The sequence below is a fragment of the Girardinichthys multiradiatus genome, chromosome 2, assembly GCF_021462225.1.
Source record: "Girardinichthys multiradiatus isolate DD_20200921_A chromosome 2, DD_fGirMul_XY1, whole genome shotgun sequence".
In the NCBI taxonomy this organism is placed as follows: domain Eukaryota; kingdom Metazoa; phylum Chordata; class Actinopteri; order Cyprinodontiformes; family Goodeidae; genus Girardinichthys; species Girardinichthys multiradiatus.
In genome coordinates this window covers 42,562,953-42,580,651 of record NC_061795.1, presented here as the reverse complement: position 1 = coordinate 42,580,651, position 17,699 = coordinate 42,562,953, and the positions used below count along the sequence as shown (strand labels likewise).

The 17,699-nt window shown below is 38.2% G+C and overlaps 2 protein-coding genes across 2 annotated transcripts in view; one reads left to right on the top strand and one right to left on the bottom strand.

Annotated features, from left to right (window-relative positions):
* Positions 1-3,648, top strand: part of LOC124857882 (myosin heavy chain, fast skeletal muscle-like) — a 61,969-nt gene extending 58,321 nt beyond the window's left edge. The window contains exon 2 of the mRNA XM_047349444.1: positions 3,192-3,648. Within this exon, the coding sequence (XP_047205400.1) occupies positions 3,192-3,648 (457 nt within the window). The remainder of the gene's footprint in view (positions 1-3,191) is intronic.
* A 2,573-nt stretch (positions 3,649-6,221) lies between these two features.
* Positions 6,222-10,750, bottom strand: LOC124856672 (olfactomedin-4-like). Its single transcript, XM_047347401.1, has 5 exons — positions 10,609-10,750; positions 10,309-10,467; positions 7,959-8,171; positions 7,744-7,876; positions 6,222-7,556 (listed from the first exon to the last, which is right to left on the bottom strand). Exons 1-5 carry the CDS (start codon positions 10,642-10,644, stop codon positions 6,709-6,711), a joined length of 1,389 nt encoding a protein of 462 aa, XP_047203357.1. The 5' UTR covers positions 10,645-10,750; the 3' UTR covers positions 6,222-6,708.
* Positions 10,751-17,699: the final 6,949 nt, after the last annotated feature.

Below are 17,699 nucleotides of genomic sequence, written 5' to 3'. Positions count from 1 at the left end.
TGCAAGTCATTGACTCAATAAAATCTGCTGGGTTTCCTTAGATAGTAAAACGTTTTAACCAATTTGACCAATAAACTGAATTTGACTGCACTGTTTGATAGTTAGGATTAATTGGAATGTATATGTCTGACTGGAATCTGTATGATTCAGTTGAATTGACTTTGTAAAGATGACATGTATTGTAAACTGGCGCTATATAAACAAAACTGAATTGAATTGATCAGTAAGGCTTAGTTAGAAAAATATTGAAATTATTGAATGCCATGTAGAATATTGATAAGATAGCTGGGAATAAATCGCTCTAAACATCTGGAACCTTTGTTGTCAGAAGAAAAAATTGCTCATCCTGCTTTTTTCATTTGGATAATTTAGGCCGCCACATGGGATACTTACCGCAGGCAGAAGAACTGCCTTCTGGATGGTGGCTTAGCCAGTCAGATGATTTGTTTGTCGATCTGGAACTCACCGATGCAGAAGAAGAAATATCTGCTTCCGGCATCAATCCAGAAAGCTATAGTGGTTGGTGCAAGACTTAGTAAATGAAAGCTATAGGGTGTTTGCACATTGCATCGTTCAAATGGGTGAGGACATATTGGAGGCATAGGAAATAATAAACAAATAAGCATTGGTGTCACCCACTGAAATTTGTCATTATACACACAAGAAATTATGACATAAAGCGGTAAACTTCTATTCTAGCTCAAAGTGCTCTGTGACTGAAAGCATAATTTTTTTCTTTATTACAACAAGCTCTAATATAATCAAGGGACAGTATCTCTGGAGGACACGGGGTCGTCTGTGGGTAGCCAGGCTACATTAAAACTAGCAAGTGAAGAATTTAATCAATATTATAGTGAGTTCAAGGTCATGATATCATGTAGGTGCCATTACCCAACAGTTTTGTTGTTAAATTTTATCGTTTAATTTCTGGAAGTGTTTTAGGATCATATTTTTCATACGTTCATGGCGTGTGTCCCGGTCACTCTGAAAGTGCTGCCATTTGTACTGCAGCAACGAGCATCCCAACCCAGGTCCTCAGTGTTATTTTCTCGTATGTTTTTTAGGTTCCAGCAGCAAATGCACTGAGAAGGACTATTGTAATCACAGGATTTATTTTTTTGTTCCTCTTTTTGGGAGCCTAAACATATATGAAACTCAACAAACTTTACCCAAAATTGTCCACTGATTAAATTTTTTTGGACGTGGCCAAATGGCTCTGCAGCACCTCTAAAGTAAAACAGGCCAACTGGTAAGTCGTAGAGAATTGATAAATGTGATGTGTGGTTTTCACACATCACATCAAGGTCTGCATAGGACTATTTATGATACATTAAGTTAGAAACACAGCACTGAAACTGGGATACATCAAAAACAAGCAAGGAACTGGGCTTTTGGGACAATGGATGACTTCCCCTGCTCTATTTAGTCTCTGATATACTTTAATGACAAGAACAACACATAGACGTATTGCACTTTGCAATTCAAATAGATTCATTTAGAATTATGTAGGTAGGTGTGAAGACCAAATAGTTGTTGATATCTGGATTTGAAATGTCAGGGAGATACTCTGTGTCAAAACTCTAAACAACGGGCTTCTCATGTGAATCGTCATCACTGATTTAGTGCAATTTTTCATAATAGCACAGATTCTCACTTTTTCCTAAACTGGCATGCACATTTTGGTTGATCTGGTGCTTTTATACAAGTTTTTTTTCTCTAAAAACTAAATAATAGGAGTAAATAACCAAAACATTATTTCCCACATACACCACAATACCTCCAATATGGCCACACATCATTGAAAATACTCGATTCAGTTGCTTGCTTTGGCTGGACCAAAAAGTTACAAGAAATTAAATCTGGATTTGACAACACTGAAATTTGTAAAAAAAATACTCTACTGTACGAAGTAAGTGAATGTGAATATTCATGACTTAGACACTGTCCACATTAACACATCGTTTAGCAGAACATGCGTTTGACCTCCTGATACTTTTTTTCTAATTCCTTAACCACAGCAAGGCAGTATTACAGGCAAACTAGATGACATGCATTTTTTGAAAAAATAAAATAAAATAAAAAAAAGTTTGTTTAGGTCTTTAGAGACTTGAGACTTTACTTGGACTTGAGATGAAAGACTTACTTGGACTTGGGGAAAAATAACTTGTGAACATATCTGACACCACATAAAGTGGGTTCTGGTTGGTTTGTGATTTTAAACAGTCTTTTAAGCAATGATCAAAGTGATATGAGTATGGAAGATGTGTAAACATACAGGCAAAACCCCTAGCATTGTGAAGAATATGATGCACTCTATACCCATACGCCATAAATGACCAGAACATTTTTCAGAGCTTCTTATGTTAATTAATAAACACTGTTGCAGTTACATTTTAATCTTCAATATCTGACAGTAAAAACTTTAAAGTACTCAATCTATGTTGTAAGCACTAAAGAGTGACTTCAAGATGTAACAGTGCAAGGTGCTGTTCATGCAGCATCACCCTTTTAATTTATTTCTTTTTTTATCAGGGCATTGATTGGTTTAGAGGCAATGCTTTCATGGTTTGCATCTATAATCTGGAAGGCTTCTCAACAAATTGGTCTTATAGCATAAGCTACCTTGGTGATAAACCCAAGTGGAAATTAAGCAGATGAAGTTGAACCAATGCTGGTCAAGCTCTGGATCTGTTCCTCTGTCTCTTGTATAACTGCAACCAGGTGTTTGCAGAGAGCAAAACAGTAATCCTTCGCATTGTGATGATAGTAGAATACTCTACACATAATCGCTACGCAACATCAACTAAAAGATGCACTTCTTCATTCTTGACACACTGAGGTCCTGGTGTTCTTACATTTTGATTGTACCTTTTTCTACCAGGTAACATCCAGATAACTTCTTCTAACCCAACCACCAATACCATTCAGGGTCCCAATAATGTTCTGTATTGGGGGAGCGCTGTACTACAACTGTTACAACCGAGATGCTGTTTGTCGATTCAACCTTACCATCAAAAGCGTGACCAGCTTACAACTACCCAAAGGAACCAGGTTGGAAAATACAGCTAAATGTTTCAACAGTAATGTTTAATGTTTTGGTTCTGTTTGACCCATAGCATCAGTACTGACTCAGCATCATTCACCTTTCATTTTTAAATGTTAGCACCATGTCTGTCTTCTGTGTCTGCTAGGTATAACTCAAAGAGTAATTTCTGCCACCTTGAAGACTGCTATGTCTACACTGACTTGGACCTGGCCACTGATGAGTCGGGTGTCTGGGTGGTCTACACCACCACCCAGGCGTTAGGCAATCTGGTTCTGTCTAAGGTGGAGGAGACTGAGCCGCCGAAGCTCGGCAAGACATGGCACACTTCAGTCTACAAGCGTAGTGTTACCAACACCTTCATGGCCTGTGGCGTCCTCTACGCAACACGTTACATCGACGCAAACGTTGATGAGGTGTTTTATTCTTTCGATACTATGACAGGGATGGAGAACTTCAAGGTTGGCATCATCATAAACAAGGTGTCTTCTAATATTTTTTCCTTGAACTACAGCCCAGTGGACCAGATGCTGTATGCATTCTGTGATGCTAAAATGGTCTCCTACAAAGCTTTGTTTGGGTACTCTGATCATTACTTTTCATAGGAGTAACAATTAGTGATGCGTGTTGTACGATCAGTTGATAAGATAATATCATCATGGTGTTAAATTAATGTATAAGCCTCATCTTTTTTTCCAGTTTAATTCAATAAAATTACCCTTGTCTTTCTATTGTGTTTTTATTTTGGTTTAGCTAGGAAGAATTTAAAAATCAGATTAATACAGCAACTTTTCTATAAAGTACTGTATATCCTCAACCAGTTTCATCATTAGTGTTACTGTTGTAGCAGGGCTACAGATTAAATAAAAGTTGATTGTGAAAAGGCAAATTGTATTTTGGTTTATCAGTTAATCGCATTTGAAAAAGTCCAATTCAAACCTCAAATTTCTGAGCTTATTCAAATCTAAACTTGATTGTAAGGAAAACAGAAAATATATATTTTTTTAAGTTCATGAAAGTAAAAAATTATACTAAACATTTGAGGCATCAATTAGCTACAATGTGTCCTGGTAGTCCCTATCAGTATGTCTTTTGTGGGAGACTCCATGTTCCTACCAGCTTACAAAGATTGGCAGTAAAACATTTATTGCTATTGGAACCTCTGTTGTGCTAGTCCATTATTCATTATTACCAATAACGAAAAATACTTAAATTCACAATAATAATCTGCCTACATGGTTGATAAAAAGTACAAAAGAAAACAAAGATCATAAACAATACAACTGTTACAGGAATGTATTATGAGTTTTAACTGTGACTTTTCTAACTTCCTGTAGCAGCTAGCTGTGCTGTAGTGTTAGTTTGTATATGAACAGGAAGAAGAAGCAGGCTGGAATACAGAATTGCTGTTTAAAAGAACGTAATGTTTGCTGCTGCTTGTGTACACTACAGGCCAAAGGTTTGGAAGCAATTTTAAGTTTTGGTTCACAACAGTTTACAGTATGAGTTATGTGGATGTTGAAATGTATTTGCTGCATGGTGGGCCTTTATTTTCCTTTATTATTTATAGTTTGCCCAGGTTTATATTAATGTTGTTTTTCCATTGCTGAACAAAGGTTAGCAAAAGAAGGGTTAACAACTACTGCTTAAAATTTAAAAAATAACTTACAGTTTGCATATGGAAGTATATTTTTCATTTACAAATCTTGAGAACTTGATCAAGTTGCTATGTTTTTAAGCCACCACAAGGGGGGGCTGGAGGGGGACACATGCAATGCCAGTAGCTCTCCTGCTCTATTGATAGTAATAAATTAGATTTTATAGATGTTTGTTCAGGGGTCATTGAAAAACATGAAGTAAAACCACATGCTTACAGGTTAGTAATTTGTAGGAACTTCCTGTTGCTTGTGAGGTTTTTTATTTGTTTGTTTTTTGTACCCCAAGGACCTGTACCCTTTGCAGATTAGCCACATATTTGGCTCAAACTGCTTCCTATCTTAAGGAAGCCAAGCTGGCATATCTATCCAACTGATGTAATTTGTTGCATATTTCACATATATCAAGGATTGTGTTAGAAGCACTTTGCCACGGTCACAGTTATGTCTAATTTACCCTACTTGCATACTACACATCTAAATTTAAACCTATTGTACATGCTATAGTCAAATTAACAATCAACCTAATTTTGCATCTGCTTGACAGCAAAAAACAAATGCTTTTAAAAATGTATTTAGTTGTAAATAAATAAGGCATAAGAATATAAATTACAAAGAAGTTTTAAAATCTTCTATCGTAGTGAAAATTGACCATTCTCTTTGCTCTTAACTGAAGGTTGAGGTTGTTTTCCAGATACTTTCCAGATGCTTTTTCCCAGCATAACATTTTATAAATGACCTGTGGTACAACACAGACACAAAGACTGTAATTTTGAATTTATTAAATTTTAACAAAATATCTGAATTCAGCTGGTTGTTATTAGATTTACATTTTACAATTTTGAAATAATTAGTTGCACTGTTAGTATGAAATTATCCTCATATTTATTAGTACCAGAACGTTTTGTGTTGTGTAAGTGCAGAAAAACAAAACAAAATGAAATTTAGATATGTTTAAAATCATTAACACGCTTTCTGTGACCAATTTGGTGGGATTTAAGCAAGCCTAAGAAAAGACTAGTTTCTTTTTGCTTTACTTATATTATTTAGTTAAATATGTGTATTCTTATCCTGCCATACAAATACATTTCTCTCTACTAAGAAAATAGTCTCTTTAAATATCATCACAGGCTAGACCAAGGATCAGCAACCTTTTCAATTCAAAGAGTCACTTTTGCTCTCACTGCTGCAAAACTAAATTGGTCTAGAGCTAGTAAAAAATATAGATTTTCTAAATATGTACTAAAGAAATGTTTAATTTTAAAAGCTAATTAAACCAAAATGTAGTTGTATTTGCAGATTTTAGAACAAAATAGATCATCTACCTTTCAAAAGGAAATAAAACCTCTTTACGTCATGGAGAAAGTGAAGAAATCAGTGTTCTGATTCCCGATTATTACTTATTTTTACTCATATAAGTAATTAAACAATAGATTAGGCATTATTCTATGACTATTTTAAAGGGACACACTTTAGTGAATATCAAACTTTGTTTTTAACAATGGACTAAATAAAACAAATGATAAATTTGACATACATTTATTTAGAAGTGTGCATACATATGCAAAATCACAGTGCTATTAAGGGTACTTTTGACAATAAAGTCTAATATTGGAAGTTAACAATCAACATCTACAGGATTTACCCTTTACATTGGACAAACTCTGATCATATTGTCTGGCAAAATCTTTGACAACTTTGTTAGGGTAATATTGTTGCAGGATCATACAAATATTATGGCTGGTCACACATTATGAATGTACAAACAATGTAAATTGATCAATGTTGTTTTTCAGCCAACATCATTGATTAAACAACATTGCTGACTAGCCATAGTTGTTCAGCCAGCTCTGGAGTGCAGCCAACATTGTTGAATTGTTACTGTTGTTGTTAAGCAAATACTTTTGCTTAGCCAACGTTGTGTTACAAGGATTGAAACAGTGTTGTACTTTTTGAAGCTCTAGTATAAAAGTGTTGTGCTGCATCAGCAAAGCTGAAAGATTCATTAAATCAAAAGTAGGTCTGATAAGCCAGAAGATATCCATCATTATACATGTAGATCCTCTTGTTGACGGGGTTGTAGCTCAGACTAGCCACTCCTTTAACTACCTTTTCCAGTGGCAGTGCAAGTGAGTTGTCCTCTTTACCCGTCGCTGTGTCGAAGGCATAGAACACTTCCTCCCTGTATTCATCCAGATAACGGGTGGCATACATTACACCACACACCATGAAAGCATTGCTTACTGCCTTCTTGAAAAGCCTTGTCTCCCAGGTCTGTGTAACATTGAGAGTCTGAGCTTCGCCGTCCCAAGCTAACCTGCTCACTACCAGATTACCGTGGTTGCCGACAGTGGCGTAGAGCACCCACAGTCCGGTTTCATCAGCCTCCACATCCACATCACTATTCAGGCGGCAGTCATAGTAACAGTATGGAAACTTATTGTTGAAGCCCACACCAGTGCCTGGAAGGGTAACCCGTTTAACAGTGTTGGTCTTCAGGTCATAGCGGCAGATGTCGGCAGAGCGGAAGCAGTTATAGTAGAGAGCTTCACCGTACAGGACGCCACTTGGACCCTCGATGGCATTAGCATGAGAGTAGGATGGAGCAAAGGTATAGTCCCTATGTTTGACAGATGCCATGAAGTCCTCATATGTCTGGTAAACACGGAAAGTGTTTCCCCAGATATGGCTGCTGACCAGAGGTTGAACCCAGTAACTATCCTTCTCTCCCTCTGTGTCTATCTGTGCCTGTCTGCCCCATGATCCAGAAATGTAGCTCTTCCCATAGGGACTGATTTTGGTCGTGATTGGTTCACTGATGTTGGTAATTAGACCCTTAAGGCAGTACCTTTGCTGGCCTGCAAACAAAGATGACAAAGATTTTGAAGATCTGACAAAGGATCCCTACAGAGATACTCCAATTCTTCTGCCCAATAAAAGTTTATGTAATATTTGATATCTCTGGCTCTAAAAATTAAATGGTTAGATGGTGTACTTATTGTTTACAATGAAAATGTCACCATAAATTTAAATCCAACAACTTACCTCTAAAGTCTTTGGGGATTGTCTTGCAAGACTCCACACTGTTCTTCAGGTAGCGCAGAGTTTCTTTTACAGTCTTTATGTTAATAATGTCTGAGTTTTGTATCCTTTCCAAATCTTTACGAAGTTTACCCATCTAGCATAAGAGTGTACACACATCCTCTCAGAAAGGTAACAAATATTGGTGAAAATAAATAATATTCTGCACTTTGTTGTACCTCTTTGGACAGTTTCTGTGTCTGTGTGTTGTTTAGCTGGGTGTGGATTGAGCTGAGGTCAATCTCCAGCTTGCTGAGCTCTTGGCCCAGCAGGCGCAGGGACAGAGCGGTGTACAAACCCTGGTGATGTAGGTACTGAAAGGGCTGAAGTCGAGCTGTCACATTCACAAGTTGAGCCTGGATCTGAGGAAGATAATTGCTGGAGAGCAACATCTGAAGAGAAACAGAAACACAGAAAGGGTTTAACTGTTTAAAAACAGAAAAAATCACATACTGTCCCCTCCAAAAAATGTATATATACCAAAGGACTTGATATATAAATCAAATGATTTAATAATCAAAGATGGTGTTCATATTTAAACCTTTGTTACATTTTCCCTACAGAGGAGGTGAGAGAATTAGACCCTCAACAGCAAACAGAGTCCGATGTAAAAGCCTGGAAAAACCTGTTGAAAATGCATAAGTTTGGCAATATTGTTAGGCTGTGGGCTTAATGCACACATTATAAGTTGATATTAACTATTTAGTTTATTGTATTCTAGGTCAATTTGATATTATGCCTATGTTCACATATTGTTTCTCAAGTACAGAAGAATGGAAAATGGACTGAACTTATACAGTACCTTTCCAGTCATGCTGATCACTCAAAGCGCTTTCCACAAGAGCCACATTCTCCCAGATGCACTCACTAACACACACATTCATAGACCAATGCACAGATCTGTAGGCAATTTGAGGGTAAGTGCCTTGCCCAGGGGCACATTGGCATGTGGCAGGAGGAAGCTGTAATCAAACCCACAACCCTTGGATTGCAAGACAACCACTCTTCTCACAGAGCCACAGTCGCCTCAAATAAAAACGAAAATATTCAACTCTTGTTAATAATGTAAAAGTGTAAAAGTGAATTAAATTAAATTAAAGTAAATTAAATAAAATGAGTTCAATATTCCTTTAGATTTGGGGTAGAAAGTAAATTTAACATGAATTTAAACCGGCTAAAAATAAAGCAGGCTAAACAAAGCTTGAAACAAAAACAAAACAACAACAACACCGGTTGTTTTCGGTGGCTGGCCCAACATCCTGGAATAGTCTTCTCTATGAGTTGTGCACCATCTCTGACCTGTTTTTATTCAAAGCTAACCTTAAGACCTATTTTTTTTAAAAGACGTGTTAAATTTTCTTTTAACGTGTTTGTATTTATAGTTTTTACTTGAAACAACCTTTTGTTTTATTGTGTTTGCACCTTGGCCAATGCAAAGCATTGTTGGAAGGTGCTATATGAATATAGTTTGAATGATTGATTGGAGGTGTATAAAAAGGTGAAATACCTTGGTCATTTTATTACTGATCAAATAAACTGCGATGATGATATATACAGACAACGATGTAAGCTTTATGTGCATGCTAATACCATTGCATGAAAGTTTAGCTTCTGTTCAGTTCCGGTAAAAGTTGCTTTGTTTAAAGCGTATTGCACACCGCCGCTATATACTGCCCCCTTGTGGGCATCTTAATGTTAATTTTTAGAAAACGACTGGATGATTCTGCTAACAGTATAATTTTAGCACTCACAGACCTGACGGTGAGTAGTTCTCATTACATATCCAGTCTGAAAAAGCACTGGTTGAGGTGTCTATGTATACATTGATTTCTTTTAGGTAATTTAGATTTTTACCTAATTTCTAGATTTTCTTAATATTATTTTTATGATTTATTTCTTTTATTCATTATTGTCTGTTATTTTATGTAATATAGACCATGAGTCTGCAATAAAATCTAACAATCAATGAAATTCTGCAGACCTTGTGTTTTAAAAAACAATTTTTGAAAATTCTGCACACAGTTGTAAGTAAATTAAACAAATCAACAAAAAATTGCATGGAACAAAAATATTCATCTTTAATATATGTTTTATTAAACATGTTATGTTTAATAAAACAAATGTTATATAATTTTCACAGTGATTTGCTTCAGTTGAAAGTTTTACAATCCTTTACTTGATGGTTTAATGCAAAAACTAAAGCAAGTGAATGCAACTGTCATTAAAGGCTTAAAATTTACGTTGTAAAATGAGATGTAGTCATATCATCCATCGCTTAAAATTACAACAAGTACAACAATTAAAGCAAGTTATGACATAATGAAGATGAATTTACAGGTAGTTTAATGTTATTTTATATTATTGAATTCCATTATCAGAAATTAGGAAGAAATAGGCATAAACAGCTTAAAGTTGACTTAAATTGAATTATTTTGAAGATAATAATTATGTAAAGCAGAAAACGACACTTTTGCATAAAATCTAAGTAATTCAAAGTAAAGTAACAATCACAGTTGCTTCAGTTCCTACTTGTTCCTGCAGACTGCTCAGAGATCCCTTGCAGGTTTGAACCTGCAGCAGCACGGCCTCGTACTTCAGTGCCGGGAAGGACCACATGGTGGAGTTCACTTCGCAGTGACAGGAGCCGTCCTTATTCTGGCCGAGCACACGTTGAGTATGGCCATCTTTCTGCAGTTACACACAAAAACACTGTTGTATGTAATACACAGTTTAGGGATACTCAGTTATATTTAGAAAGGACATTGCTAAGAAGATGCTTTCACAAAAAGAATTGAAGGAATAGTAAGAATGGATTTAAATATAACTTACTGTGGATGTTAACAGAAGAAGGAGAAACGGCAGCATCTTCACAGCAGGGAACCTTAACGCCAAATAACTTCACCTATTCTTTCTCTGAAATAAAAAAACCAAACCCTCTGATGATTCACAAATCTGTCACCGCAGAAAATTGAAAACTTTCACATCCTCTTGAAACTCCACAAAGGATGAGAAACTACAGAGTTTCATAACAAATATGGTTGACTCAGGAGTCGCCATTTCCCCTTTTCGTTACGTAATATGATTTCATGTTGATGGAACACTTGATGGAACAATATGTCAATGAACCAGCATCACTGAGTTGAAGGAATTGAAGGCAGCATCCATGTTTTCTGCTGTTTTATTTTCATATTTTGAAATAAATCTCCTAAAAGAAACTTTTTTTTTTTATTCTTCTACTGCATTGCATAATTTTGCTAAATCAAGTTGTCATTTTGCACCATATGAGAAAAAATCCAGACATGAACTTTAAATGGTAAATGGACTGAATTTATATAGCGCCTTTCCAGTCATACAGACCGCTCAAAGCGCTTTACACTAGAGCCACATTCACCCAATTGCACTCACTAATGCTCACACATTCATACAACTTGAGGTTAAGTGCCTTGCCCAGGGGCACATTGACATACAGCAGGAGGAAGCTGGAATTGAACCCACAACCTTCTGATTGCAAGATGACTACTCTTCCTACTGAGCCACAGTTGCCACATTAGTCTTTATCCCTTTAGTGTCATGCATGTTCTAAGGTAACATCTGCCTTCAATGCAGTTAACAAAATAACATCCATTCCCTTTCACATAAACCATTCAAAATCATTATGTTCAGATATTACAAGAAAGAGGTGAAGAAAATCCAACAGAAAAGCAAACCATTGACATAGGACACGTACAGCAAAAGAAGAGAATAATTCCCATCGAGATGACAAATAAGGAGATACTATCATAGTTTTTCCAAGCAGTTCATTATCATTTAAGAGGCAACATAATGTACATTGTCAGTTATTCAGATAAAAACCAGCATTCTCAAAGGGTATTTTAAAATTCAACCAAAATAAAAAATATGATGGATATAATTGCATTTCAAATGCAAAATAGCTTAATTCATTTCAATTCAATTGTAAAATACTTTATTAATCCCAAACGGAAATTAAATGTTGTTGTGGCTCTTATTATGCAGGTTTCTTCAAAGAGCCGTTGTAGATGCTAATGGCTGTAGGCAGGAAGGATCTCCTGTAGGTCCGTCTTACAGCAGATCTGAAGAAGTCTCTGACTGAAGACACTCTGTTGTTGTACAACAGTCTCATGAAGAGGATGCTCAGGGTTCTCCATAATGTTCTTCATTTTATGAAGAATACTTCTTTGCACAATGATCTCCAGAGGTTCCAGAGGAGTCCCCAGAACAGAGCCAGACTTCTTTATTAGCTTGTTGAGCTTTTTGGAGTAATATGGAGGGTGTATTCTTCTAGAAACTGCCAACAACTTAAAACAATAACAAAGTTTAAATAAATTTCTTTTTTTTTATGTTAGCCAAATCAAATTTAAACCCCCAAACTAGGGGGCTATGTTTGCAATAGTAACAAATAGAAACAAATGCCATTATTTGTTTTTTTTTCTGCAATAGAGAGAGAAAACCAGACAATCTTTGCTAATGAGGAAGCTCTAAGAGGCTGTGTGGGATTTGTTTAATCATAACTTTGTTTTAAATTTGAAGATATTTTAAAAAATGTACATGCCATGAAACAGTCAGTGCCTTGTATAAACCCAAAACTGAGTAAACGTAAATCTTTCAGCCTCTGCATGTCTTCCATCCCTGCATTGCTTTGGTGGGAAGTGCTTTTGGTTCTATTTAACAAAAGATTGTTGCATCTTCTGCACGTCTTCTGGAAGAGAGTAGTGATTCCCTGTGACACATTTCATTTGTACTGACTACTCAGTCAAAAACTACTACTAACAAGCCAAAGTTACTGAGTTTCAATTCAGTATGCCTCCTGCTTATATTTGTTTCCTTTTTATATCTATTTTTTCTTAATGCATAAAATTAGGTGAAATACAGTCAGTTTCTACCACTTATTCCATAGTGGGTCACAGGGGAGCTGGTGCCTATCTCCAGCAGTCTATGGGCGAGAGGCAGGGTACACCCTGGACAGGTTGCCAGTCCATCACAGGGCAACACATGTACAACCACACACACACTTTGGACTGTGGGAGGAAGCCAGAGTACCCAGTGAGAACCCACGCATGCACAGGGAGAACATGCAAACTCCATGCAGAAAGACCCCAGCTGGGAATTGAACCCAGGACCTTCTTGCTGCAAGGCAACAGTGCTACTAACTGTGCCACCATGCAGCCCCTAGGTGAAATACATTGCTCTAAAAATGTTTTGCTGGTCTCTGACTGTAACAATTAGCAAGTCACCTGGTCTGAACTCAGCAGTAATCTGCTGTCATTCCTATATGCAATAATCAACTTTTAAAGCAAAATGAATGCAGCATGACATATTTTTCATCTGACTCCATATTCTGAGAGTGACTTATGTGCTGTGAAGTAAAAATCAACTTGAAATGAATTGAAGGTGTGAAATAATGAACATGGTAAAATTGAGTGCCATAAGAACCAACATGTGATTGGAAAAAATGTTAATCTGGTCATTAAATTATAACATGGTAAATATTAAAGTTATAAATATTAAGGTTATCAAATTTAAAATAGTCTGTTTTCATTCACTGTCTTGATTTTAGGGCCGTGACTTTTACCACTTTAGTTTTATCATTCATCGTGTTTTACAGTGTAATTTTTGTTACTTCCGGTAGATTGGTACACGGTCGCAGCCCCGGTGCGACAGCGGAGTACTTGCAGGTCATAGCCATTCACTTGCATTTTCAATAGTACAGCAGTGATATCGTTGGCCACAGAGTGGAACCGCAGGTGGGCCACAAGGGAAGAGCGTCCATGTTGAGTCTCCAGACTCTCCATCTCAGTCTCTCTTTAACACGATGAGCAAGGAATGAGGCACCTTCTCCTGAAGAGGGAGGGAATACTGCTCGGTCGGCTGACAGCTACCGAAGCGAGCTGGCGGCGAGAAACACCGAACCTCTTTTTTTAAATTAAGTTGAATCTTAATAAACTGAGTAGATATTTGAGTTCAAAAAACCTACATTCTCGCCTAAAAGCATGTTAAAGGTTTATTAGGGGTCACAGAAAGCGTATTATTTACATTTACATACATTCACATATATACATAAAGGCGCTAAAATTAAGGCAGTGAATGAAAACATGCAACATTAAATTTGATAACCTTAATATTTATAACATTAATATTTACAGTGTTATCATTTTAAATACCTAGAAATTCACAGATTCTAATTTTCCAACACGTTCTCACTCCCAACTCATTTGGATGATTGATCAGGCTCCCTCTGCGTCACGTATTGACGCATCAGGTAGCCCCTTCTCGTGATGCAGAGGGAGCCTGACCAATCGTGCAAATGTGATGAGTTGGGAGTGAGAACGTGTTGAATTTTCACAATCTGAAAATAATCACATGTTGGTTTTTATGGCACTCAGTTTTACCATGTTCAATATTTCACACCTTCAATTCATTTCAAGTTAATTTTTGTTACTTTGACCCCTCACAGTGAAGCATTGGTACAACTCACACTTCCACCCTTGTGCCCCTCAATTGCACATTCCCCTTGATGGGTTTGAGTGCAATTTTAATAATTCAATCCCCTACCCTGATGTGTATCCACAATTAAAACTCTATCAAACACTTTTCAGTGTTGTTAATGCAGTCTTTGAGTCATCCTCTGTGTCTATGACTGTCAGATGCTCAGGTAACTGGCTTCTGGCTGATTATACTAATTACTTATGAGGTCATCTAATGCCAGTTCTTACAAAACAAAACATTTATACGTACCTATTGATGGCCGCAAGAGTACCAAAATATGTCCAAACTGGTGCATTTATTTGGGGGACTTAACTGGTGCCTGTTTTATTCAGTAAAGTTCATAGCATTTTTAAAAAGGTAGACACTGTTTTTGCAGATTTTCAGTAGAACTGCATTCATAATGTAGTCAAATATCTTGTATATATATCTGTGTTTGTTTCTCTGATAATTTTTCCGTCGTTGTCGTCTTCTGTTTTATCCGGGACCGGGTCGCAGGGGCAGCAGACTCAGCAGAGACACCCAGACGTCCCTCTCCCCAGACACCTCCTCCAGCTCCTCCGGGGGGAGGCCAAGGCGTTCCCAGACCAGCCGAGATACATAGTCCCTCCAGCGTGTCCTGGGCCAACCCCTGGGCCTCCTCCCTGTGGGACGTGGCTGGAACACCTCCCAAGGAAGGCGTCCAGGAGGCATCCGGTATAGATGCCCTGAGCCACCTCAACTGGCTCCTCTAGAAGTGGAGGAGCAGCGGCTCTACTCCGAGTCCCTGCCGGATGGCTGAGCTCCTCACCCTATCTCTAAGGGAGTGCCCGGCCACCCTATGCAGAAAGCTCATTTCAGCCGCTTGTATCCGGGATCTCGTTCTTTCGGTCACGACCCAAAGTTCATGGCCATAGGTGAAGGTAGGAACATAGATTGACCGGTAAATTGAGAGCTACGCTTTTCGTCTCAGCTCTCGCTTCACCACTATAGACCGGCACAGTACTCCCATTACTGCAGCAGCTGCACCGATTCGTCTGTCGATCTCAGGCTCCATTCTCGCCTCACTCATGAACAAGACCCTGAGATACTTGAACTCCTCCACTTGAGGCAGGAGCTCCCCTCCAACCTGAAGGGGACAAGCCACCCTTTTCCAGTTGAGAACCATGGCCTCGGACTTGGTGTAGCTGATCCTCATCCCAGGCACTTCACACTCGGCAGCGAACTCCCCCTGTGCATGCTGTAGGTCTTGGCTATAGTGGGCCAGCAGGACCACGTCATCTGCAAAAAGAAGACACAAAATCAATCCAGACTCCCTCTGGCCCTCGGCTGCGCCTAGAAATCCTGTCCATAAAAGTTATGAACAGGACCGGTGACGTAGATCGAGCCACCGAGGTCTCCACCTTTGCCTGCTGCCCAATTCTCTTTGCACTGGCCCCTCATGGTTCCCCCTGCAGGTGGTGGGCCCGCTGAGGGATGGCCTTGTGTCTCTCTTTCAGGCTTGGCCCGGCTGGGTCCCACGAGGAGCCACTAGGCGCTCTCCGACAAGTCCCGACCCCAGGACTGGCTCCAGGGTGGGACCTCAGCTCCGCCGTACCAGCCGACGTCACATGCCATGATTTTATGGTCCTCATGAAGGTGTCTTGAACCGCTCTTTGTCTGACCCGTCACCTAGAGCCATTTGCCATGGGAGATCCTACCAGGGGCATTTAAGCCCCATACAAAATAGCCTCTAGGATCATTCAAGCACTCAAACCCCTCCACCACATTAAGGTGGCGGTTCAAAGAGGGCTGATAATTTGTGATAATTTTTCCATCATATAAAAAGTGGGTTAAAGGTACAATGGCCCTGTCCCAATACTCGCACTTCCACCCTTGTGTCCCTCAATTGCGCGTTTGCGTTGATGGGTTCGAGTGCGTAGTGTGTCCCAAATCTCCCCCTCGCTCTGCCCCCTTTGCGCCCTCAAACCGCACTTCGGCTAAACGCGCATCTAAGCGGACTTTGCCGAAGTATGGTACCCACAATTCATTGCTGCATGTGACGTTTTGAGCAAAAACCAATCACAACCATCAATCAACCATTAAATAAGAATAACAAGAACTGTGTAAACTTTAGACAGCAAGCCGATGATAAATATTTTTTTACTGGTTTTCCAGGTTCAACATTGTAAGATGCCACTGACTTCAGGGTGATTCTGGGCAGTCAGTAGCTCACAACACTGAAAATACCTTTCGAGCAAACACTGACGCCACACCAGACTGTAATGTAAAAGCCTCCTTTGATTCCTGCGCTTTCCTCTCCTCAAAACAATTGCTTGTTGCTGTTTTAAAATATTTTTTAGCAGCAAGACTGCAAAAACAGCGACAGGTCCCGTAATTTTTGACATCGCAGTTACGGCGCATAGGTGCAAGTCAATGACGTAACGCCTTCTGTCCCAATTCTCTAATTTTGCACACTTGTAACCTGCGCACTTCAACCCATAGCACTTCAACCCATAAGTGCCCTTTTACAAGATACACACTATATAGAGGGGTGTAGGGTGTAGTATAGGTATTGGGACAGGGCCTATCACAATAGTGGAATTTTTGTTATTTCCAGTAGATCAGAATACGGCAGCAGTCCCAGCGTGACAGCGGAGTTTTGTAGTCTATGATCCACAGTTTACCATGCTTCTTTGCAGGTCGAATCAGATTTGTTGAGCTCGGCCAGCAATGGCGGACGATGGTGTCAAAAATTGTGAAATTTTTTTTTAAATCATAGGCTTTCAGTGACCCCTTAACTCCAGAACCAAACAAGAACTAATAAATTAATAATAGATAATAGATATGTTACAAATGCAAGTGATTATTTATGTTGATCTTGACTGAATATTTTTCTTAGTTTGATACCATGACATTTTGTAAGAATATTCTTAAATGCATAAATTAATGTTCTTGGCCTTGCATTGTTGAAGAACGACTGTAAAACAATCATTCAGGACAGGTAATGTGAGTTAGATAAGAGGCTAAAGTGAGAAAGCTTAGCATTTACCATTAAAACACAGGGTTCTTGCATAGTCTTATGGAAAAGTATGGAATTCACTTCTATGATTTTTCAGGTCTAGATAAATATTGAACAAAGTAAAATTAAGTGTGGAAAGATTTATGATTTTTCTGTTTTTTTTTTCTTGTTTCATTTTCTATGTGATAAAACTAACAATGTTAAATAAATACAGTGATTTTCACATATATTTGTAGTAATTTGACATGATTTATCTTTTATTTGACAAATCACATGTTAATTATAACATTTTACCCAACAGTATTTGGGTTTTTGACTTACTGACAGTGCACACTCGTTCAAAACAAAGGTTGCTTTCTGACATTATTGGCAGAAAACTACAGTGTTATCTGGAGATGACAGAACAACTAACATGAGATTTTAAATAAAAATAAATTAA